The 24,415-nt window shown below is 42.1% G+C and overlaps 2 protein-coding genes and 1 pseudogene across 3 annotated transcripts in view; 2 read left to right on the plus strand and 1 right to left on the minus strand.

Moving 5' to 3' along the window:
- The window catches only part of CCDC3 (coiled-coil domain containing 3), a 77,546-nt gene that overhangs the window by 33,314 nt on the left and 19,817 nt on the right, over positions 1 to 24,415 (plus strand). The gene's annotated exons all lie outside the window — the stretch shown is intronic.
- Positions 4,493 to 5,048, minus strand: LOC308497990 (small ribosomal subunit protein uS15-like). Its single transcript, XM_081049145.1, has one exon. It carries the CDS (start codon positions 4,990 to 4,992, stop codon positions 4,537 to 4,539), a length of 456 nt encoding a protein of 151 aa, XP_080905271.1. The 5' UTR covers positions 4,993 to 5,048; the 3' UTR covers positions 4,493 to 4,536.
- LOC308497227 (small ribosomal subunit protein eS1-like) lies at positions 11,771 to 12,553 on the plus strand (annotated as a pseudogene). The gene has a single exon. The product of its transcript is annotated as a small ribosomal subunit protein eS1-like (transcript).

The following is a 24,415-nucleotide window of genomic DNA, read 5'->3' on the forward strand; positions in this document are numbered from 1 at the left end:
CTTCGGGGAGAAGCAACAGGATAAATACCCCAAAATTATGTACGCCAACATATTTTCAAAGGCTCACAATGACAATTTCTATTCGTGGATTTGTTTCGTAGACTGTAGTTAGGATAGTTTAAGACTGATGGAGCCTTTTTCTTTCTCTACTTTCCATGCTATCGGTTTCATTCTTCTTCTTCTTATTTTTATTGGACTTTCAAGGAAAGTTTTCACCTGCTGTTTTCTTTCCTGGCACATTCTTGGGAATAGCAGGAACAGTGGATAGCGGTTCTCAGGACACTAGATTTGGCAGGTTCTCAGGACACTAGATTTTCACAACAGGTCTGTGATGTGTACACTGTTATTACTCTCATGTCACAGATGTGGAAAGAGATGTGAAGTCAGACCACTTGTCTAAGACACTGAGTAAGTGAGGGCAGAAGCTGGGCTGGGGGTGGGTCTGCGGGATTCCAAGCCCATGCTTGTACGTAGCACCACACAGAGCTGACTGCATGGTGGTGCTCTCGGCCAACTCCTTCCAGGGTATCCACATCGGAAGTGGAGGGTGTATTTCTAGGGTCCTCCCCTGCTGTTAGGCACTTCTGTTCCCTCTTCTGCCCACTTCGCTCCCACTGAGATACCATATTCTAAGAATACCAACCCAAACTGTAACAGGTAAGAAAATCGGAAGGTTACCCCAAACTCCCTTGTATTGGTACAGAGCGCTTTATACCCTACACAATGCCTTCCCATTTGCTGTCCTCCTCGGTTTGGTCAGTAGGGCTCCTTCTGGGTGGTAGGTCAGAAGGTCCACACTTGTGGTCTGTGGGCAGAGCTTGGGCAGCAGAGTTACTCTGGATCTGTGGTGACTTTTCCAAGCGCTTGGCTCTAGGGGAGAGGTGTGCAGACCTGACCCCTTCGGGGCCTCTGGGCCATTTCCCACATTTCTCACCTCTCCCCTCTGTCGAATTGCCCTGCCACACCTCGTGTTTCGATTCTGCACAGTTTGTCATTGTGTTGGGAAAGCATCTTGAGCCTGGTACAAAAGCACCGGACATGTACTGAGCATTACGGGCTTTGGTCTGCTTATTCCACATGGATCAGGGCTGGAATGTTATCATTATAAATCTCAGTGCCTGGCAGCTGCCTTCTCTGGGCCAATAAGCAGATGAGCCTTGAACCCAGGGATGGGCACCACCACCCTCTGAGACAAGTACCCAGACACATCTTTCTGGCTCCCCATGATCTCTCTCGTCCTGCTCTTTCTCCATTCTGGCTCCTCTCCTCCCCTCTTCTCAAAGACACACAAAGGAAACACTAAACAACAACAATAAAAAAATCACAGCAGGATCTCAGAAATACCACAAAGAATGTGGACACAGTGCACGGGTAGCACGGAGGAGAACTTGGTTTACTCTGCAGAGGTAGGGGTTAAGAACACATGACCAGGGATGGCTCTGAGGAGGTCGCACTTGAGCTGGATGGTACTGTTTGGCTGGGCTCTCAAAGAGGACTGGCTTTTCAGGCAAAGGGCACTGAAGGTACAGTAGCACCAAGTCATAAAACACTCTCATGCATTTAGAGAATTTACATAAGTTCATTATTGCTAAAGAATACATTTCAAGATAGGGTGAGAGGGAAGAAGAAGTTGTAGCTAAAAAGGTAGGTGGGAACTTGGGCATGAAGAGATACCACGGGCCAGTTTAGCATTTAGTTGAGAGGATGCCATCAAAACATTTAAAGCTGGAGAAAATAACCTTGGTTCTGTTTCTCGCTAGTTCTCTTAAGTCTAGCTGAGGGCACCTCAGGGAAAGACGATTTCTTCGTTGGGTTAGCTAAATGTCTGTCAATAAATAATTATTTTTGAGTTTGGGGATTGTGCTAATTCACTCCTTCGTTAAATTATTAATTCAACTAATATTTATTGAGGGCCTACTTTGGGCTGGGGACTGTTCTAGAAACTGAGGATTGTTGCGCGCAACAAGGGCAGTGAGGAGGTGAGAAGGGGCGGTTTGGGTTAAGTTTTTAAGCAAGAAACAACCAGAGACTTAATGCAGTTAAATCTCTCCGAAGGACAGGGCTGGAGCCCAGAATAAAGCTGGCTGGAGGTTTTTATTGAGAGGTCTACAACTACAAGAAAGCAACATTGTTTCTTACGGTCTGTGAGGCTCAGACTTCCTAACAGAAAAATGTTTATTTCAATCACCCTTTGTCTGTTAACAGCTGAAGCACAAGGTCCCAGGATGTTTTGTACCTAAAGTATGTAGTTTTCAGGATCAAGTCTTTCACATTGTAACAACTCTGTTGAGAGAAGTGGAACCAGGTGCAAGGGGAGAGCCAGAGCCGGCAATAGACTTTCCCAAGCAGGGGGAACGGGAGGCAAGGCCCCTTCCCATACCTGTCCGAGGCAGCTCGTTTGGGGTCCCCACTCGGTTCCGCCTGGCTTAAGTTGTATCTCCCGTGAGACATCTTACCCGTCTTTGGCTGCAAACCATCTTTTGGGGACCAGACAGAGAGACATAAGGTGTAAACAAAGGATGGAACAGAGTCCCAGAAAGGCACTATCTCACACTCTTCTTTCCTTAAGGAAAGACATGAAGGGACATTTGGCTAGGCTGTTGTGCGGCTACAGAGAATAGAGCAATGAGCTGAACAAAGCCTTTCCCTCCTGGAAATCTAACTGGTGCCCACTCACTGCTTGTGGCTGAACTTTGTTTGGCTACAGAGAAGACTGGACAGGCCTGTTTTTGGGTCTTACTAGATTTTAGCACAATCATTTTGGCTCTGTTCTCTGTGTGGCCACAAGAAGTTGTTTCCTATTTTGCACCTGCATTTCCTTATCTGTCAAATGGGTATAATCATGGCCATCTTTGGTGAAAACACCAGAAGAGTTAATCAGACATTGTACAGATGGGGGTTGAATTCAAAAGAGATGTTCCAGTGGGAACATGAACTATCTATCCTTTAGTCAGTCAGTAGCTTCCAAACATTTTTTGCTGTGGCTCACACAAATAACATTTTAGAACCCAAACAGAAGTTTCACAAAGTTATGAAAGTGATGCTCTGGTACTTTTTCTGTTCTATCCTGCTTTATTTACAAATGCTGGTAGAGACCTGCTACATTGATTTCACAGCCCAGTGCACCTGGATCGCGGTCTCCAGGCTAAGAAATGCTGCCTTAAGTTGAACATTCCTTGTGGGCAGGGTTTTAAACTGTCTTCATTTCTCCCAGTTCTCGCTAAGTACTTGTTGATGGATTGTTTCAACTTCTACTTGGCCTTTTCTAACCCAAGCAACTGTGCACACAAAACTTTGCGAAGATCGCTCAGTCTCTATAGCAGGAACACCAGTCACACGTGCCCATGATGCACTCTGCCCCCTTTGAGGTCACCCAAGTTGCCTTGTCGTGATTATTCCAGTTGGGCATTGAATGAAGTCAGATGTGGTGGGTCAGAAGCCTGCCCTGCTCCCCTCCCCTTTCTTTCAAATGTTCTTGCTGTCGGCTCTGAATAAATGATTGTGACATGAAGCCTTTCCCCGGGGAGGACCGCAGGTCTGAGCTTGTGCAGTCAGCCTGGTTGCGGTGCATGGGCTCAGGGTTTCTGATGTGAGCGAGGCAGTAGGAAGTTTAGGAATGTTTGTCTTCTCTGTTCCAATCTTGTACGGGAGATTTAGCCAGAAAACCCAGGATGAGGGGGAACAATGACAATCAAATACACATTTGTCTGGGGTTCACCAGCACCAACATGTTAAAGCATTTCATGTTTGTTTTTGACAGAGAACACTTCACCTTGTTCTGCTGTTTGCCCCTGAGCTGATCTCAGTCACGAAGGCTGGATTATTTATTTATTTATTATTGTTTTAATGAAAGTTTATTGGGGTGACAATTGTTAGTAAAGTTACATAGGTTTGAGGAATCCCTTCCTTTATATTCTTGCTTAGTATTCCAGCAGAGTGGCGTCCCTTCTTTATTTGCAATTGAAACAGTGCCTTGGGCAGAGTGGATTGGTGACTCCTCAGGTTGATTCTCTCTCTTAAATATACTTGTATACTGTTTTGGGGCTTCTGGGTGCCTTCGAGAGAGTTTTCTGTTTGCCTGAAATCTCAGGCCCGAGGCTCTATTGATCATGCTTAGTTTATTCATTCCAAAGTAATCTTTTCTTCTCCCCTAGTTCACTAAGTGGAAGTTTGATCCTCCAGAGTTGAAGTACAAGGGATTGGGGAGGAGAAGTGAAGGAGGTGGGAAAAGTCTTTTTTGAGTAGTGCTATATGTGAAAGCAGATTAGTGCTCTCTGGGCCAGACTACAACTTTGTTTTTCAATTAGAGTTCACATACAATAATATATTATTTTCAGGTGTACAGCATAGTGGTAGACATTTATATAATTTACTAAGTGATCACCCCAACAAGTCTAGTACCCACCTGACATGACATAGTTATTATAATATTATCAACTGTCATCCCTGTGCTGTACTTTACATCCCCATGACTGTTTTTTTTTTTTTTTTTTTCTCATTAAACAATGACTTTATTACTTGAGTACATAGACAAATTTATGCAACCAAGGCAGAGGCCGTGGATGATTCGTATTTCCAATTGGGGGGGAGGACTCGTTTGGTCTTGTAGTATCGAGCCAACCGGTGAATACGACTCTCGATCAGAATCAGACGGAATTTAGCATCCTTATCCTTTCTGTTCCTCTCAAGATGCTTTCGAACAGCAACAGCTTTCTTAATTAAATGGTACAGATCCTCAGGAAGATCAGGAGCAAGTCCTTTGGATTTAAGGATTCTCAGGATTTTATTGCCTGTCACAAAACGTACTTGTGCAACACCATGCGAGTCTCTCAGGATCACACCGATCTGTGAGGGAGTCAGCCCCTTCTCGGCCAGTTTGTAGATCTGCTCCTTCACATCGTCAGATGTCAACTTCAGCCAGGTGGGGACGCTGCGGCGGTAGGGCAGAGCCGACTGGGACAGGCCCTTCCCGGGAGCATGCATGCGACCCATGATGGCGGTGGCCAAGCAGCAAAAAAGAGAGCGAGGACCGTGAGAGCTTCCGGAAGCCACCCCCATGACTGTTTTTATAACTGGCAATTTATACGTTTCAGTCTGTTCCCCTTTTCCTCCCATCCTCTCAACCCCCCTCCCATCTGGTGACCATCAATTTGTCCTCTGTAACTAAGAGTTTGTTTCTATTTTGTTTGTTTATTTATTTATTTTTTTTAGATTCCACATGTAAGTGAAATCATATGGTCTTTTTCTTTCTCTGACTTTCTGGGTCCGTTCATGTTGTTGCAAATGGTAAGATTTCCCTCTTTTTATGGCAGAGTGATATTCCACTGTATGTATGTACCAACTCTTTATCCATTTGTCTCTCAGTGGACACTTAGGTTACTTCTGTATCTTGACTAATGTAAATCATGCTGTAGTGAACATAGGAGTGTGTATGTTTTTTGGAATTAGTGTTTTGGATTTCTTTGGATAAATACCCAGGAGTGGAATTGCTGGGTCATAAGGTAGTTTTATTTTTAATTTTTAAGACATCTCCATACTTTTTTCCACAGCAGCTGTACCACTTTACAATTCCACAAACAGTGCACAAGTGTTCCCATTTCCCCACATCCTCGCCAGCCCTTGTATGTTGTTTTATTGGTGAGGTGATATCTCACTGTGCTTTTTATTTGCATTTTTCTGATTAATCTCATGATTAATGATCTTGAACATTTTTTCATATGTCTGTTGGCCATCTGTATGTCCTCTTTGGAGAAATGTCTATTCAGGTCCTCTACCCATTTTTCAATTGGATTTTTTTGGTGTTAACTTGTATGAGTTCCTTATGTATTTTGGATATTAAATCCTTAGAATGTATCATTGGTGAATATCTTCTCCCATTCAGTAGGTTGTCTTTTCATTTTGTTGAAAGTTTCTTTTGTGTGCAAAAACTTTTTAGTTTGATGTAGTCCCATATGTTTATTTTTTCTTTTGTTTTTCTCGCCCAAGAGGACATATCCAAAAAAAAACAAAAAAAAAAACTATTACCAACAGCAGTGTCAAAGAGTTTACTGCTTATGTTTTCTTCTAGAAGTTTTATGGTTTTGGGGTCTTCCATTTAAGTCTTTAATCCATTTTGAGTTTGTTCTTATATGTGGTGTAAGAAAGTGATTCAGTTTCATTCTTTTGCATGTGTCTATCCAGTTTTCCCAATACCATTTTTTGAAGAGACTGTATTTACCTCATTGTATATTCTGCTTTCTTTGTCATAGATTAATTGACCATATTGGCATGTGCTTATTTCTGGGTTCACTATTCTGTTTAGTTGATCTATGTCTATTTTTATGCCAGTTACCATGCTGTTTTGATTACTATAGCCTTGTCGTATAGTTTGGTATCAGGTAGTGTGATAGCTCCAACTTTGTTCTTCTTAAGATTGCTTTGCCTATCTGGGGTCTTTGGTGGTTCCATATAAATTCTTGTATTATTTGTTCTAGTTCTGTGAAAAATGCCATTGGTATTTTGAAAGGGATTGTGTTGAAACAGCAGATTGCTTTGGGTAGTATGGACATTTTAATGATGTTAATTCTTCCCCGTCTATGAGCATTGTATATCTTTCCATTTATTTGTATCTTCTTCAAGTTCTTTCTTCAGTGTCATATAGTTTTCTGAGTACAAGTCTTTTACCTCCTTGATGAAATTTATTCCTACGTATTTTATGCTTTTTGATGCAACTGTGAACTGGGTTATTTTCTTAGTTTCTCTTTCTGATAGTTATTGGTGCATAAAAATGCAACCGATCTCTGAACATTAAGTTTGTGTCCTGATACTTGACTGAATTCATTTATTAGTTCTAATAGGTTTTTGGTAGATTCTTTAGGGTTCTCTCTATATAGTATGTCATCTGCAAATAATCATAGTTTTACTTCTTTCTTTCCAATCTGAATGACTTTTATTTGTTTTCCTTGTCTGATTGCTGTGTCTGGAACTTCCAATACTATGTTGAATAAAAGTGGTGAAAGTCGACATCCTTGCCTTGGTCCCCATCTTAAAGAAAAAGCTTTCAGGTTTTCACAGTTAAGTATGATGTTAACTGTGGGTTTGTCATATATGGCCTTGATTATGTTGAGGTATGTTCCCTATATCCCCATTTTACTGAGAATTTTGATCATAAATGGATGTTGGGTTTTGTCAAATGCTTTTTCCGTATCTATTTACATGATCATATGATTTTTATCCTTCATTTTGTTTATGTGGTGTATCACATTAACTGATTTGTGGGTATTGAACCAGCCTTACATCCCAGCAATAAATCCTACTTGATCAAGGTATATGATCTTTTTCATGCATTGCTGAATTTGATTTGCTAATATTGGTTGAGGATTTTTGCATCTGTGTCCATCAGGGATATTGGCCTATAATTTTCTTGTTTGTAGTGTCTTTGTCTGGTTTTGGCATCAGGGTAATGCTGTCCTTGTAAAATGAGGTTGGAAGCCTCCCCTCCTCTTCAATTTTTGGAATAGTTTGGGAAGCATAGGTATTAATTCTTCTTTGAATGTTTGGTAAAATTGACCTGTGAAGTCATCTGGTCCAGGGCTTTTGTTTGTTGGGAATTTTTCGATTACTGGTTCAATTTTGTTAGTAGTTATTGGTCTGTTCATTTTTTCTGTTTCTTCCTGATTCAGCCTTGGAAAATTGTATGTTTCTAGGAATTTATCTATTTCTTCCATGTTCTCCAAATTGTTGGCATGTAGTTATTCATAGCATTTCCTTATAATCCTTTGTATTTCCATGGTGTCAGTTATCACTTCTCTTTCATTTCTGATTTTATTTATTTGGGCACTTCTCTTTTTTCCTTGATGAATCTGGTTAAAGGTTTATCAATTTTATCTTTTCAAAGAACCAGCTCTTTCATTGATCTTTCTCATTGTTTCCTTTAGACTCTATATTGTTTATTTCCACCCTGATATTTATTAGTTCCTCCCTCTCACTTTGGACTTTGTTTGTTCTTCTTTTTCTAGTTCCTTTAGGTACAAGGTCAAATTATTTGAGATTTTCTTGTTTCTTGAGTTAGGCTGCTATTGCTATAAATTTCCCTCTTAGAATTCCTTTGGCTTTGTTTCACAGATTTTGGGTTGCTGTGTTTTCATGTTCATTTGTCTCAAGGTATCTTTTGATTTGTTTCTTGATCTCATTGTTCACCGACTCCTTGTGTAGTAGCTTGTTATTTAACCTCCACATATTTGTATCTTTTTCAGTTGTCTGATTGTAATTGATTTCTAGTTTCATACCATTGTGATCAGAGAAGATGCTTGATATGATTTCAGTCTTCTTAAATTTGTTGAGACTTGTTTAGTGGCCTAACATGTGGTCTATCCTGGAAAAGGTTCCATGTGCACTTGAAAAGAATGTACAAGGTGTGATCAGAAAATACGGTGAATTTTTAAATTAAAACAAATTATTACAGTAAAAGACACATTGCTATTACCCCCCTTCAAAGTACTTCCCCTGACTTCAAACACACTTATCCCATCGCTTTTGCCACTTTCTGAAGCAGTTCTACAAGTCCTCTTACATAAGTGTCTTTAGTTGCGCTGTCGTGGCTGCCTTTACTTTCATCCCTTTACTTTCATTCTGTGTCTGTATTTCAAGCTGAAGTGGGTCTTTTGTAGGCAGCCTATGTATGAGTCTTCTTTTCTTATCCATTTAGCCTCCGTATGTCTTTGATTGGAGCATTTAATCCATTTACATTTAAAGTAATTATTGATAGGTATGTAGTTCTTGCTATTTTATTGATTATTTTCTGATTGTTTTGTAGTTCTTCTCTGTTCCTGTCTTATTCTCTTGCTCTCTTGTTTTGTATGTTGATGACTTTTGTAGTGCTATGTTTGGATTCCTTTTTCTTTATTTCTTGTATATCTCTTGTACATTTTGGTTTGTGGTTACCATGTGCTTTATATATACCAAGCTCTGTTTATAGCTGTCTGTTTTAAGTTGACGGTTGCTTAAATTGAGCACATTCTAAGATCACTACGGTTTTTATTCAACCCCTCCACCAGTTCATTGCAGTTTGTTTCTATCATCAATTTTTACTTCTTTTGTTTGTGTGTTTTTTGTATCCCTCAATTTATTGTTGTAATTACACATGATCTTCCTCCTTTTGCCTTTTAACTTTTGTATTACCTTTATAGTTGGTTGATCCACTGCTTTTCCTGTGTTTTTTCACAGAATCCTTGGAGAATTTGGTACAAGCAGTGAACCCTCTCCCAGAAAAATACACTTATGTATACACTACACTTTTATTCATTGTCTGAAGCCCACTCACAGCACACCAGGGGTCAGAGATGAATAATTCCTGCTCAGGGATCAGAGGCCAATGCTTCCTAAATGCAGTATCTTCCTGTCCTCTCACTGAACAGCAATGGACAAAAACCCTGTCATGTTCATGGATTCCCCTTTCCAGAGTTCCATCACTCCTTCTTGTTGATCACATGTTTCTTCAGAACTGGTAGTGCCAAAGGTTAGACTGCAGGCTCTTTAGTCTTCAGTTCTTCCTTGTTTTGATTTAGGGGCAGGAGACAAAGGACAGGAGTAAACTGGCCACCTCATATGTACACTTGATTCATATTCTTACTTAGCTCAATCCTCACCACCAGTTTAGGAAGTAAATGTGATTATATGCTAAAATGAGGATCTAAAATGTTAAGTGATTGGACAGTGATGTGACTAGTTAGTGGCTGAGGAGGATTCAAACTCAGATGAGCCTGACCCCAGACCTTCTGTTATTTTTGCTATACCAAAGGCCTCACCCTGCTTTCCCCCTTTTGACCAGGGAATCACCCTGATCCTATGGTAACTTCTGCAGACATCTAAATGCATTCATTTTGTGGATTTTATTAGTGTACTCTCAAAGGATCATGTGATTTTGAAGTCCTTATAGACCAGTTCATTGCAGTTTCCTGAGTACCAGTCATGTATTTGAAATGAAGCCATTATCTCCCTATCACATTTCCCAATTATAAAATCTCTTTCCCAGGAGAAACACTAAACTGTGGCTTGGCTTAGGAAAAGAACTATTTCAGTTACTCTTTTTTCAGATGCCTTATTTCTCTTTTTGCATTGTCGCTTCTGTAACTGAATAGTCTGATGTATTTTGAGACATTTCCTTTTCCATGTAAAACACCTGCCAACAGGGTCCTGTGCATTGTCAGACAAATCAGCGTGTTTGCAGACATTTAGGTCTGATGTGTTAACACAGAAGTAAGATTAGACAGATGAGGCCCTGGAATGGGCAGTTCACCTATGTTGGCCAGGTCTATCCTATTTTTAGTCTTCCAAACTCCTTTGATTAACTATGCTGCTATCTACTGACCTACGTTCAGGAAATTCATGGGATCAGCCAGTTCATTAATATTTTTATTAAATCATTGGCTATATAAAGTTATATTTTGGTCACTCTTTAAAAACATTGTTTTTCCATTTTTCAATTACAGTTGAAATTCAATCTTATATAGTTTCGGGTGTACAACATAGTGGTTAGACATTTATATAACTTAGGATGTTATGTCATTGATTTCCTGATAAGTCTTGCACTCACCAATACCATATATAGTTATTACAACGTTATTGAGTATGTTCTCTAAGCTGTACTTTACATCTCCATGACTGTTTTGTAACTGCCAATTTGTACTTCTTAATTACTTCACCTTTTTCACCCAGCTCCCCAAATTCCCTTCTCATCTGGCAACCATCAATTTGTTCTCTGTATCTATGAGTTTGTTTCTGTTTTGTTCATTTTGTTTACTAGATTCCACATATAAGTGAAACCATATGGTATTTCTTTCTCTCTCTTGACTTATTTTACTTCTTATAATACCTTCTAAATCCACCCATGTTGTTGCAAATGTTAAGATTTCATTCTTTTTTATGGCCAAGTAATATTCCATTGCATATGTACATCATCTTTATCCATTCGTTTTTTGATTAGAGCATTTAATCCATTTACATTTAAAGTAATTATAAATAGGCATGTAGTTGTTGCCATTTTATTAATTGTTTTCTGATTGTTTTTGTAGTTTTTCTCTGTTCCTTTCTTATTCTCTTGCTCTCTTCTCTTGTATGTTAATTACTTTGGTAGTGTTGTGTTTGGATTCCTTTCTCTTTATTTCTTGTATATCTCTTGTAAATTTTTGGTTTGTGGGTACTGAATACTATACATATATATACACACACATATATACAGACACACACACACACACACACACACACACACACACACACACACGGTACCAAAAAATGTATACACATTTTAAGAAAGGAAAAAACTGTATTAAAATTATACTGATGGTAACCACTTTGAGCACCTCTTGTAATTGCAGAAGTCAAACATGACTTGTATTCATTTTTTGTTGTCAGTATATATTGAATATTACAATTTTAAGTTTTTTCCTTTCTTAAAATATATTACTTTTTTTTGGCACCTTCTGTATTTGGTCACTCTTAGTGGGATTGACCAGGCTTTGATTTCATCGGCCTTTTAGGTAATTATTATGATTTGGTCAGAATCTCTATTATGTCATGTAATCATTTTTTTGCATGGCTCCCCATGTGAGAGAGACTGACCTTCTCAAAGTGCCTAATTTATTCTTAAGAGGCCAGTTGATATCTGGACAGAATTGATCTACTTCTACCATTTATTGTGAATTATAATCTTCGTTATAAAATATAAAGCATCTTGCTCATGCAGCTTAAAAGTGCTACAGGTTGGGCCTTTTTGGCTCTCTGTGCAAGCACCATGGTGGTTGGCAAGAATAAGCCCCTTACAAAAGATGGCACGAAGGAAGCAAAGAAAATGTTGACCCATTTTCTAAGAAAAATTGGTATAATGTGAAAGCACCAGCTATGTTCAATATAAGAAATATTGGGAAAACACTTGTCACGAGAACTCAAGAAACCAAAGTTGTATCTGATGGTCTCAAGGGTCATGTTTTTGAAGTGAGCCTAGCTGATCTGCAGAATAATGAAGTTACGTTTAGAAAATTCAAGTTAATCACTGAGGATGTTGGGGGAAAAAACTACCTGACTAATTTCCATGGCGTGGATCTTACCTGTGACAAAATGTGCTCCAAAAAATGGCCAACCATGATTGAAGCTCATGTTGATGTCACGACCTCCGATGGTTATTTGCTTCATCTGTTCTCTGTTGGTTTTACTACCAAATGCAACAATCAGATTCGGAAGACCTCTGAATGCTCAGCATCAATAGGTCCACCAAATCTAGAAGAAGATGGAAATCGTGACCTGAGAGGTGCAGACAAATGACTTGAAAAAAATGGTCAATACCTTGATTCTAGATAGCACTGGAAAAGACGTCGAAAAGGCCTGCCAATCTATCTCTCTGCTCCATGATGTCTTTGTTAGAAAATTCAAAATGCTGAAGAAACCCAAGTTTGAATTGGGAAAATCCATGGAGCTTCATGGTGAAGGTAGCAGTTCTGGAAAAGCTACTGGGCATGAGACAGGTGCTAAAGTTGGATGGACTGAAGGATATGAGCCCCCAGTCCAAGAATCTGTTTAAAATTCAGACTTTTCACAGTGACAGATAAAATTTATCTGTGATGTGTTTTTTTTTGTTTGTTTGTTTTTTAAAGTGCTACAGGTCGGATAGGCTGGATAGAAATTAAGCCCTGGAGTAGAAATTTATCTGCCTTACTCAAAAGGAGGACATCTTTTCTATTGGAATAGGGATATTAGAATGGGGAAAGTAGCTAAAGCCAAATGGCTAAAGATCACTGGAGGCAAGACTAATGGGTGCATTATCTATGTGATTACTCATGTCACATCTGGAATGACAAGACTAGAGGGAAAGAAGGCAGTGAGCTGGGGGTGAAAAGTATTCATGAGTACGGGCTGATGATTAGAAGGACAGTAGATGACAAAATGAAGAGGTGAATATAGTGATACAATCAGATGGCATGTGTCCCAAAGCCCCAGGGTTATTATAATATATGTGAGTGGAGGAGGAATAGTGCTATTGTTGGAGAAGGAAAATGCTCACCCCTCCTCCCAAGCCTGAAGCCTAAAGGACTAAGAAGCTGTGTTCTTGGGAAAGAGCCAGGTTTCAGCTAAGCAGGGAAATGGAAGGAGAATTCTCCATGTGAGTTGAAGATGTTTGGGGATTTATTTTCTATACTCCATAGTTCCAGGGATTTGGGAGGGAGGAGATTTGGGGTCCCTGGATCAAAGGCATAGAAACATAGAGGAAATTGGAATGAGAGTAGGATGGGGGGAATTGAAGGGGCCAATATTTTGGGTGATAATTGAGATATGGGTGGACCATTTGCCTTCAATTTTCCCTGGAGGTTACCTGTGGGGCCCCAATATAAAGTTGCAGGGACCTCCGTGCAGGCTAAGGTCCCAGGTAGTGGCCGTTGTCCACGGGCAGCAGGTAGGCCTTCCAATGAATGTGCTTCCCACAAGACTGTGCACTTTCCTTAGTGATAGCAACAAGCTACAACAAGCTATCAGTGGGCTTATTCTGAGTCACACTCTGTCCCCACCCAACAGGGCTTTTTAACCTTTTCTGTGCCATAGAGCTCTTTGACAGTCTCAGAAGCTTGTGGACTCCTTTGCACAATATGTTTAAATGCATAAGATCAAATGCTCAGAATTACAAAGGAAACCAATTATATTTACATCGGTTATGAGAATATTAAAAAATTGTGATATGGAAATACACACCCGCTATTATTAATACATTATAACCACATTATATTATTAATACATTATAAAATAAGGCCTAGCAGCAGGTCTAATAACCAATAAAATGTCAGAGTAATGATGAGCACAAATAATATATGGAGATACAACATGAGATAAAATTACCTGTGATTTCTGTAGGTGACAGAGTGTCAGGTACCGCTGTCACTGCTGTGGCTTGTTGATCATATGTATAATAGAGAGAAATGCTATTTTTCAGTTAGAGATTAGTGAAAATAAACATGTCACATTTTCCCACTCAAATCCACATAGCATCTGAATTCTACTCACAGACCCTCTGGGTGGCGGGGACCCCAGATTAAGAACCCCTTCAGAGAGGAAACACACGTGTGGGACCTGATTCTTGATATGCGGGCGATATAGGATTTCTAACTTTTCCCATTCCGCCATATCTGCCAGGCATTGTCAATAATTAGTTAGAGATCAGTAGTTGTTAACTGCTGCATTTGGGGTGGGCCTCATTCATAAAAGTTTGTGAATACAGTATACTTGTCAGAGCTTTATACCAACTTGTGTCCCTCCCTGGGTAGAGTCTGACGTGGACCGGAGCATGTGACACACACATGTCATAGGAGTTCTCACTGAAGTCCCATCCTCACAAGCCCCTCCTTGCCTCTGTGCTCCTGATCTTCTTCTACAATGGGCTTTCTCAACATTGGCACTATTGACATTTGGGGATGGAGAATTCTTTGTGGTCCTGTGTCCTGTGCATTGCGGGATTTGCAACGTCATCCCTGACATCTGTCCACTGATGGCAGTAGCATATCCCTTAAGTCATGACAAATAGAAACGTCTCCAAATACTGCCAGACATCCCCTGGGGAGGTACAGACCCCCATTGGAGAATCTAGAATTAGTCTAGAATATGGTTTCAGCTGTTTGCCCAATCGCTGCAGCCACTGTCTGCTGAGGCAGTTGTCAGTAATGACACCCACCCCCTTAATGTCATATTACTAATGAGCCTCTTACTAATAATAGAGAGACGTTCACAAACCCAGGGGAATGCTCACTCCAGTCATAGGAAAAGAACGTTTTCCATTTGTCACAGTATTTGTCATCAGAAATTAGGTGATGCTTGCCTTAAGTAACATCTGGTTATACTCATCACTCTGTTAAGTGTCTGCAAACTGCCTTTGTGACATAAGCTTCCTGAGGGCACACTGGAAATACATGACCTATTATCACTGAATAGAAAGAAACCTGAAATATGTTAAACCATTTCCTAGAGAAATTTACTCCCTCTTCTCCTGGAAAGCTTTCTAAGAGGATTAGAGACCTATTTGATGAAAATGATTAGGCTCAATTTCCGCTTGGAGCATAAGCTTGGTGACATCAGAATTCTAACTGTGCAATGATGGAAAACTAAGAAAATCATCATCATAACTTGCTCCCAAGTTAGTTTCTCCCATATTAATAGACGTGTGAACAGTAATTTTATTTGAAAATGACACATAACTATTATTCATCATTACTTTCCCATTTTATATTTGCAGACTGCTTTTTAATACTCTCCATCTTTCACCTACTCATTACAAAAATAAATTTCATTGGCCAGATCAAAAATTTCTTTCTCATTCTAGCTTTTCTGATTGTGCCCTGCAGAATATTTACCTTACTCCTTCCCACTTTGATTTCTTAGCTTGCTTTTTTATATCATTTTACAGTTTTCAAAGACCTTCCACATACATGTTCATGTTTGATATTCCCCCAAACTCTGTCAGACTGGCATCATTATTTTTCATTGTAAACATAAAGAAACAGCCTCAGGAGGAAAAGGTTACCAGCTCAGGATCCAATGGTGGTGGATTGTCTGAATGGGGTCAGTGTTGAGGCATGTTGGTCTTAATGGACCAGTGGAGAAGGGGTAAAAACCAGAACTGGGGTGCCATGAAGGGTGAGGGGATCCCTGTGATGTGCAATGCCCTATGGTTGACAGTGACAGAGAAAATCGGTGGCTGAGAAGGGCAGAGTGGGCTCTAATCCCCGTGGACTCTAACTATCACCTGGGCACGTGGGTGTCACCCATCATTGCCAGGACTTGGGCTTCATGGGGAGAATGATAGCAAATGATAGAGCCACTAAAGCAGAGGCATCTGCCTCACCTTGTGCTCACAAGCTCTGTTTCTGTGACAGTCCTTCACACAGCCCCTCACAGCTCTTGCAACTCAGTTAGTGACCTTAGGAAAAGGCAGAGGAAGGTTGAATCGTTTGTCTAACATGACAGGGCACAAAGATAAAACTGAGTTGGGCAGGGGTCTTGTTTAGGCAACATCCTCCTGTTGAACTTCAGAGTCAACTTTTGGGGGGCTGGGTCCTTGCTTCCTTAGGGTTCTCCATATAGGGTCTCCAGAGAAAGAAATACAAATATTTCTAAATTTGGTATTTCTAACAATGTCTATATTTCTGAATATAGAAATATGGAAAGACTTCTCATGAGAGATTGGGTCGCACAGTCTGCAGGCTGGAGGAAAGCTGGTAGTGTCCTTCCAGTCCAGATGTTAAGACTCGGCTGCTGGTATAAATTTTACAATCCTAAAAGGAGTTCCAGAGGGAGTTTACTGAGGTTATTCAACCTCCCTTACGGAAGAGGTAACTTTCTATGTGGCGGGAAAGTGCAGTGCTGCAGAGGGGTGGGAAGACGGATTGCTAATAAGAAGCTGGTACTGGTTCACTTCTGACGTCTTGTACCGAGGATGGCAAGCATGGCTGTTCCTAAAAGGACTGGAGGGAGATTTAGCAGAAAATTGCTGAGAAAGGGCAATCATTTCCCACTTTCTCTTTCTTTTGTTGTACGCTTTATTGTATTCTTCTCTTCTGTGCCTGAGGCTTTCGAACTTTTCTTCCCAAGATTTTGGCTTTCTGAGCTCTCTAAAAAAGCAAAGTTTGGGTGTGCTGTGGGCAAGGGTTGGAGACGGTTCCCAGTGGTACTGGCTGACTCACCTCGTGTGCCTCCAGCCACCCTCCTCACGAGCACTTCCTCCAAGCTCTGATTAAGTCTGTATTAAGTTGTATTTGAACAGTGTGGCAATGTCATTGGCTTGGCTGTGTGTGAACATGCAAAGGCCCCAGGTGTGCACACCTGCATTCCTTGATGGCTCCCAAATGCCCCAACAGGCCCTGAGGTTAGGGAAAAAAATCAGTACCTTAAGACTTGGCAGACCTCAGGTCCTCCAGAACTCAGGGCCCTCTTTTCTCCATTTCAGTTCCTTTACTGGATTGTGCCTGTCCTTTGAGATTGAAAGACTGTATTGTCTTGTTAGTGCTTACGAAATGTAGATTGAATTTCACTTGAAGTTGAACTGAAATAAGTGTCTATTCCTGATGATTCTAATGGGGTATCTGGGATTCTAATGGGGTCCCTGAGATTCTAATGGGGTTCACACTGGCTTAAAGAGGTTCCGTGAATTCTTTGGGCAATGAGAAGCAATATCTTTGGAATGTTTGAAACAAAGAGTACACGTGTATATTAGGGAAGTCACTTCTGAACTTCCACATTATTGTTCTTTTTTATATGGTGGTAGTAATCATCTCTAAAATAGGTCTTTAGGTCAGAAATATATATATATATATATATATATATATATATATATATATATATATATATATATATATTTGTTGTTTTGTTGTTGTTGTTGTTATTTTGTAGCATAAATGACCCAGTTTCTCTTAAGAAATCAATGGGTTAAAAAAAAAAAAAACGGAAAGATTATTATAGCATTAAAGAGACTTGTGAGCTATAACAACCAAATGTATCCAACCTTATTTGGATCATGATTTGAACAAACCAAATTAAAAAAAAATCTGTGAGGCATTTGTACTGGGTATTAGCTAATACCAGAGAATTATTATTAATTTTGTTACATGTGATAAGGGTATGGTGGTTATGCTTTTTTAAAGTGTCCTTATAGCCAGAGAAGCCATATGAAAGCATTTGTAGCCTAGATGATGTGAATCTGGGATTTCCTCTAAGACACTGTTTCAAAAAATTGGGGAAAGCTAGTGGGTAAATGAAACAAGAGAAGCAAAATGCTGGGCATTATTGAAGGTGGGTGGTGATGAGGGCATGGAGGTTCACTGTACTGATCTCTCCACTTTTCACTGTGTTTGGAAATTTCCATAATAAAAAAAGGATCTTTTTAAAAAGATTCCTTTTCTGGTTGGAGATGGAAAACAGTATGTTGCAAACATCACATCAGCTGATAAGAAAAAGACCAGGATGTTGGGGTATCTTTCTTTGATGCTAATACTCTATTCTGAAAATCTTCCTTTTTTTTTTTTTTACAAGATAGAAATTGTTTTGAAGAAGTCACTATGTTTTATCTTTTGAATATCTCGGTGCTAAATAAATGTTCCCTGAGTTTTTAAGGGTAAAAACATTTATGGTTATAATGTCCTCATAATGAGTTGACTCGATAAAATGTCCTCTTCTGTTTTGAGTAATATTCCATGTCCTGAAGTCTCCTTTGCCTGATGTCAGCATAGCCATACTTGCTTTCTTATGCTGGAGGTTTCCATGATATATCTGTATATCTTTTCTATCCTTTTACTTTCAGTCTGTTTGCATCTGTGTATTCGAAGTCCATTTCTTGTAGATAGCATATAGTTGGGTCTTGCTTTTCTGTCCAATTTGGTCCTCTCTTTTTAATTAGTGTTCAGTCTATTCATGTTTAATGACTGGTTTTAAGTGTACCATCTTGCTGTTGTTTTCTGTTTGTCCTATCTGTGATAAGACCATCATTCCCACCTTAATAAAAAGATGGGATGTGCAGCAAATAAAAGTCAGCCGTTTCCCTATGGCCAGATGCAGAATCCCAGGCGGCACCGTGCATATCACCCTCTCTGAGAAGCGTGCTACTGGAGCACAGTTCCGGTACACCGAGAACGAGGCACCCTACAGTACGGCATCGTGTCAGCCACCTGCCTTGTACTGGACCTCGCAGAGAAGGCCACAGCTGCCTGCCATCCTTAGGTTTCATGCAGCCACACTTCTTAGCCCACTTGAGAAATATATTAGTGGCTTTAAATACAATGCCTTTCAATACGTGGCTTCAGTGGTGGAGCTTAGGGTTGTGTCAGCTTTTAGGCTCAGAATTCACTACTGTTACACACAGCTCTGTGCATGGAGTAGAGACGAGCTTATCATCACTAAATCACTGCTGTCTTCACTCCACCTGTATTCCCCAGGCCATAGCATGGACTGATGTTCTTGTTTGGGTTTCTGTTCCTGACTGTCCACCTGTGTCCACCCCACACGGTATCCTAATCCCCACCCAGGACTGGAACACTGTCCTGCACTCCAAGTGTGTCACCAGGTGCCGAGCTGTCCTTCTGTGCTCCTGCCCAACCAATCTTGGGCACAGCACCTCAAATACCCACTATACCTGCAGGTGTTCCCTCTGCAGCCCAGTAAGGCCTCCTAAGCCCTTTCCCACCTAGTGAGCTGGCCTTATGGAACTTTCCAGCTCTTCTACTCCCAACTCCTTCTTGCCTCATACATAAGCTCTGAGCTTTAATGGCCCTGGTCAGACCAACCCTAACGCAGAGCCCTCAGCTCTGGGCACTACATTAGGGTGGATGGATTGGAGGATTCCAGACCATGAAGACTGGAGAGGTCAGACCACGAGGCGTCTTGGAAAACGTAATGTGAGAAGTGGTCCAGGGAGCTGGAATATTTACCCTGGGATAGAGAAGCTTAGATAAGACATGATACTGTGTACAAACCTTTGGCATGCTACCTTGAAAAAAACAAGATGGCTTTATTTTGTGTGATTCCAGAAGCAAGAACTAAAACCATTTATGTTATATTGTGTTATAAGGTACCTCGGTATATTAACCTTTTGGGATAGGTAGTTGTGCTAGGAAAAAATAACCGAAACAGTAGGGTTGGATGCCAGGCAATGAGTGGCATGTCTTTCCATGGAGGCCGACTGGCCACTTGTCATAGGAGTTGCTGAGGGTTTGCCTTTCCTGGGTGAGAGGTGGCCTATGGTTACCTCAAAACGTGATTCGGTGGGGCTGGATTTTGAAATTGCTCTTCACGAATAGTATGAAATGAATGGGAAAGAGTAGACCTTGATGATCCTTGACTAGAACCAGTTACCTATTGAATGTAAGCCAAAGAGGCAAAGAGTACACCCCGTTTTGAGGCCCTTAACAGCCTTCCCACTGGCTGGATTTCTCAGTGCCTTGAGGCCTCTCTGCAGGCTTTGTTTTTTATTCTCTCTCTGGACCCTCCTTCGCACCTCCCTGCTTCCTGATGGAGACCCACTGGTCTGACCTAGGTTTGTTGCTCCCCAGTTGGGCTCTCCTGGGACCAGGTGTTTTATTCAGATCATCTCTGCCTCCCAAACCTGCCTTCTCCCCTGAACAGTATGGGTGGCTCCCTCTCTTTCAGTACACAGAAGCTTCTAGAACTTCAGGCTACCTCCATCCTCTACACCTGTGCTCAGTGTTACCTGAGAGCTTCTTACCACAGTCACACCTGGTTCTCACTTTCCACAACTGCAAGTCTTCCTTGAAGACTTCTCTAGCCACTCTCTCTGCATTCTCCTCCATTCTTCTCCACAGTCTCCCACACTCTCGAGACCCCAGTTGACCATGTGTTTTGGAGTCTCACACATATACATATACACACACAGGATGTGAGAGCAAAGTAGGACTTTCAGCCCGGATACTGCAGTTTGAAAGCCTGTGTCCCCACAATGACATTCAGAAGAAGATGTCAGAGATTCTTAGAGATCCCCAGAAAGGCAGTGTATTGAGAGAATAAAAATGGGTGTTAACCCAGGCCCCTTGTGGAAGTCACACCTGGCTGTTTTATTTGGCTTATTCTCAGAATCATCAGGGTTTAGATATTCTTAGACTGAATGAAACGTGACAGATTGGCTGCCATAGCGACACAGTTATAAATTCCATTTTGGCAACAAATTTTCACTTTGGAAGATATTCCAGGATTTCTACTTCAACCCACAGGCATAGGGTTTCCTAAAACATCACAGAAGACTATATAACAAGCACATTTCTGCTCAGAAGTCTTTGCAACCTCCCCGTGTAATGCTTTTTGTGTCTTAAGCCACACTGTATGGTGAGGTGGTTTAAAGACAGAATGGGAAATATGAACTGTCCAGCTCTTTCACTTCTTGACAGCTTTCTGGGAAATTGGGAAGGGCTCTAAACACTCAGAGCACCATCTAGAAGTTTGCATAGCCAGCTAATGATACCAGACAATTAAAGCAGAAACGGGGGCTGTGACGATTCCATAGCAGCCGAAACCAGTCTCCTTCAAGGCAAGAAACCGAGCTCACAAATGAAAGCCACGCCAGACCTGGTGTTTCTACAGTCTCTCACAGGGAGGACACTGCACTGTTCCCCGGGTTCACTGCAAAGGGCAGCCGTTCCAGGGGGATGTGTGCCTTGCTGAGTTCAGGTACCTTATTAATACTTGCAAAGATACATGTGGCAGAGGAGGTTGTGTCCACAGACTGTGCGCTGAGACTTGTAAAGCTTAACAGATGAACTCTTACTGAGTTCCAGCAAGTTCCAGACATACAGAGAGGGTGGTGAGCCATGGAGGCCAGGGGGCAGATACACATGTGGCCTTCGAAGAGCTTATCGTCAAGCGCCGAGGTGAAGACAAGCATGTACATGACCGTGATGTGTGCCCCAAAGGTAAATATCTATGTATCTTCTAACAAAACAGAATTGGTTTTAATGCTTGCCCGTGCAAGACAAATACAAAAAGGGAGGCTCCAAGCTCCATGGGAGTCCCAAGGGGATGGGCTCCATGCAGTCCAGGGATCCAGGGCAGCCTTGGAGAAGGTGGCATCAGATTGGCCCTGGAGAGAGGAGGCTGTTTAAGGATTGGGGGTGGGAGCTGTGCCAAGTGGAGGAAGCATCTGAACCAGACTCAGAGGTGCTGCTTGGGTATGTTCAGGGAACAGTGAGACTAGTGCGGGTGAGGGTGCCTATAATATAGTGCTTGGGCAATAGCAGTGAGATCACATCAGAAAGCAAAGGGAGGACCCTCTCCTGGGGCTCTGGCTGCCTTTGCAGGTTTCTGAGCAGAGAAATGACAGAATGCAAGTGTGTGCGGGCATGTGTTCCCCAAGCAGGGGACATCCCCTGGAGAGGCCTTTCCTTTCTAGAAGATTAAAGTTGCAGACAGGGGCCATGGGACATCTGAAGAAGGCCATTCAATCTGGTTTCGTCTACTCAGTTTCTTTCCTGTTTTCTGACGTTTTCAAAGCCTCCAGATGGTCTCCTTTTTCTGACTGACTTTTAAAAATCAGTGATTTATTCTTCTAGCTTGGCAAGGGTTGTCTTTCTTATCTCACTCCCCAAAGGGGGAGGAAAGGAAAGGACATCATACGCTTGTCTGCTGAACATAGGGCAAGTATCAGAACAGGGCGTGTTTTCCAAACTCTGGGCTCCGCTTCTAGGCTGTAAACTGGCGTTCAGTGAGTCTTCCTTTTATACACGGCCTACTATGAGCTGTGATATCTAAGTGGGCATTTTCTACCAGACTCAGCCAAGGGAAGAGGGGAGAAATGGAAACTTGTTGGGGTTCAGACAACAGAGAACCAGACTCTTACTTTCTACCACCTCCTGGGATAATGCGCCTTCTGGGTTCCCACAGAAGGCAGAGTGTGAAGGGCGGGTGAAAGCGGATGTTGTAGAAAGAAGGAAAGCGACGGAGAGGGGGGATGCTGGGGAGGGAACAGCAGGTCAGGATAGTCTCAGACAGGGCACGTCACTTAGCAGCAATGGCACGGCCTTCCAGGCCCCAGGTCCCTGACAAGCCTCGTTTCCAGTCCTCATAGCCACCCAGCAGTTAAAGATTGGTGGCCCCGCTTTGTGGGGATGAATAGGCTCTTTGAGATTTGGTCAACTGCTCATGCCCATGTTGTGGCTAAAGAGGTGCCAGGTTGTTACCCAGAGCTGTGGTTCCAAACTGTCTCCTGACGGAGAAGCCTGGAGGAGGAGGAAGGCTGGACATGGGGCCTGGCCAGGAGGAGGTGTTGGATCCTAAGTCCTGGAAGGGAGACCCAGGACGCCATCAGAGTGGGGCCCACTCAGGAGCTGAGCAGAGTGGTCATGTTGCAGGCTTTCTTCAAAAACATGGCAGAACGCAGAGAACCATCTGGAAAAGTAGGTGTCCGTTTGTAAGGGCAGAAATGGAAGCCATAGGAGTTGGGGTGGGATGGAAACACATAGGGAGTCCAAAGGTAAGGCCTGAGATGGACGGTGGTGATGGCTGCACGACAGTGCCAATGTGCTGAATGCCACCAAACTGTGCACATAAAAATGGTTCAAATGGTTAGTTTTCTGTTCAGTGTATTCTATCACAATTTAAAAAAAATCTTTAAAAACAAATAAGGCCTGGCTTTTCCACTGGTCAGTGAAGTCTATCAGTGAGCAGGGCTTCCTGGCTTCAAATTCAATCTGAGGGCCCTGTTGGGAAAAATGGGGGGCCAGCTGCCTACCCTGGGCTTCGGGCTGACCTCACAGCAGACGTACCCAGCCTTGGGGACAGGATCGTGGCACAGAGGCGTCTCTGGCCACAGAGGATGTATAAAATTTATGAGTCGAAAGGTCACTTTCTCAGGAACCAGAGTGGAATTTGATGTTCATTGGCTGTGAGTTTTTAAAAGCTGGGCCTGCTGTCCTTCCTCACTTAAAGTTGCCTCCTTAATTCATTTTAAATTGAATGTCCAGACTGCTTGCAAGTGGAATTATGGAAGGGGTGGTTTTAAGTTTTTATTCTTTGGTAACGAAAACCATTGGGTAACCCAAACCACAAATAGCACCAATTGTGGTTTGCCCAGGTCGTTCTCCAGAGTAGATGGAGGGGGTTTTTCTGTGGGGAGAATGCCTTGTATGCTGCTGGGGGTAAGGAAGGGCTGAGAGAGGAAAGCTGAGGCCCCCAACACCAACACTGGAGCTACTGCAAATGAAATCTCCTGATTTGAAGTCCTCAGCAGTCTATGACAGACCTTAAGAGCCTGGGGGCACCACCTTTTAAGACAGATGGCTGATTTTAAGTCCAAACTCCTTGGCATACATGGGGCCACAGGCAAGTTGTTTCTCAGCTCTCTGAGCTTCATTTGTAAAACCTCCAAAATGGGGAATGTAGTACAACCTACCATATGGCTTGAGTGTCAGACTGTAAGAAGAGGAAGTATCTAAAGCGCGTAATATAGAGCCTGCCACATAGTAAACGCTCAGTTATGGTAGTTGTTCCTTCTCCAGCGCCACAATATAGTGAAGATTAGGGCTCAAGTCTGGGGGTCTTGACTACCCTGGGTAAATGACTAGCCCTCCCCACAACTGTGAACCAGCTCTGATCACGGTGGGTCCACTTTGGACGCCCCCAGGCCATCGGCATGCTTAGCAATTGCTCCTTTGTGAGGCGAAACCTGGATTCCGCTCATGCCTGGGCTTCAAGTCACTGCCAGTCCCTGGTCAAGCCCCTCCCCTTTCCCAAGCTTGGTTTTTCTTACCTAAAATGGCATCTGCAGAGTCCCTGTGGTTTCTGCAGGGCCCGGACATAGGTAGGTATAGCACGTCTCCCTGGGGGCCGAGTGCCGTCGCCACTGCAGCGGGCTCTGTGGGACTGACTTTGTACTCAGCACCCACTGAAGGAACCGCCTGGCCCTGTGGCA

This window comes from Rhinolophus hipposideros, assembly GCF_964194185.1.
Source record: "Rhinolophus hipposideros genome assembly, chromosome: 1".
Lineage (NCBI taxonomy): Eukaryota > Metazoa > Chordata > Mammalia > Chiroptera > Rhinolophidae > Rhinolophus > Rhinolophus hipposideros.

Bases quoted from the DNA above. Each gene is read 5' to 3' on its own strand.
- LOC308497990 (XM_081049145.1), bottom strand. From the start codon at position 4,992: ATGGGTCGCATGCATGCTCCCGGGAAGGGCCTGTCCCAGTCGGCTCTG.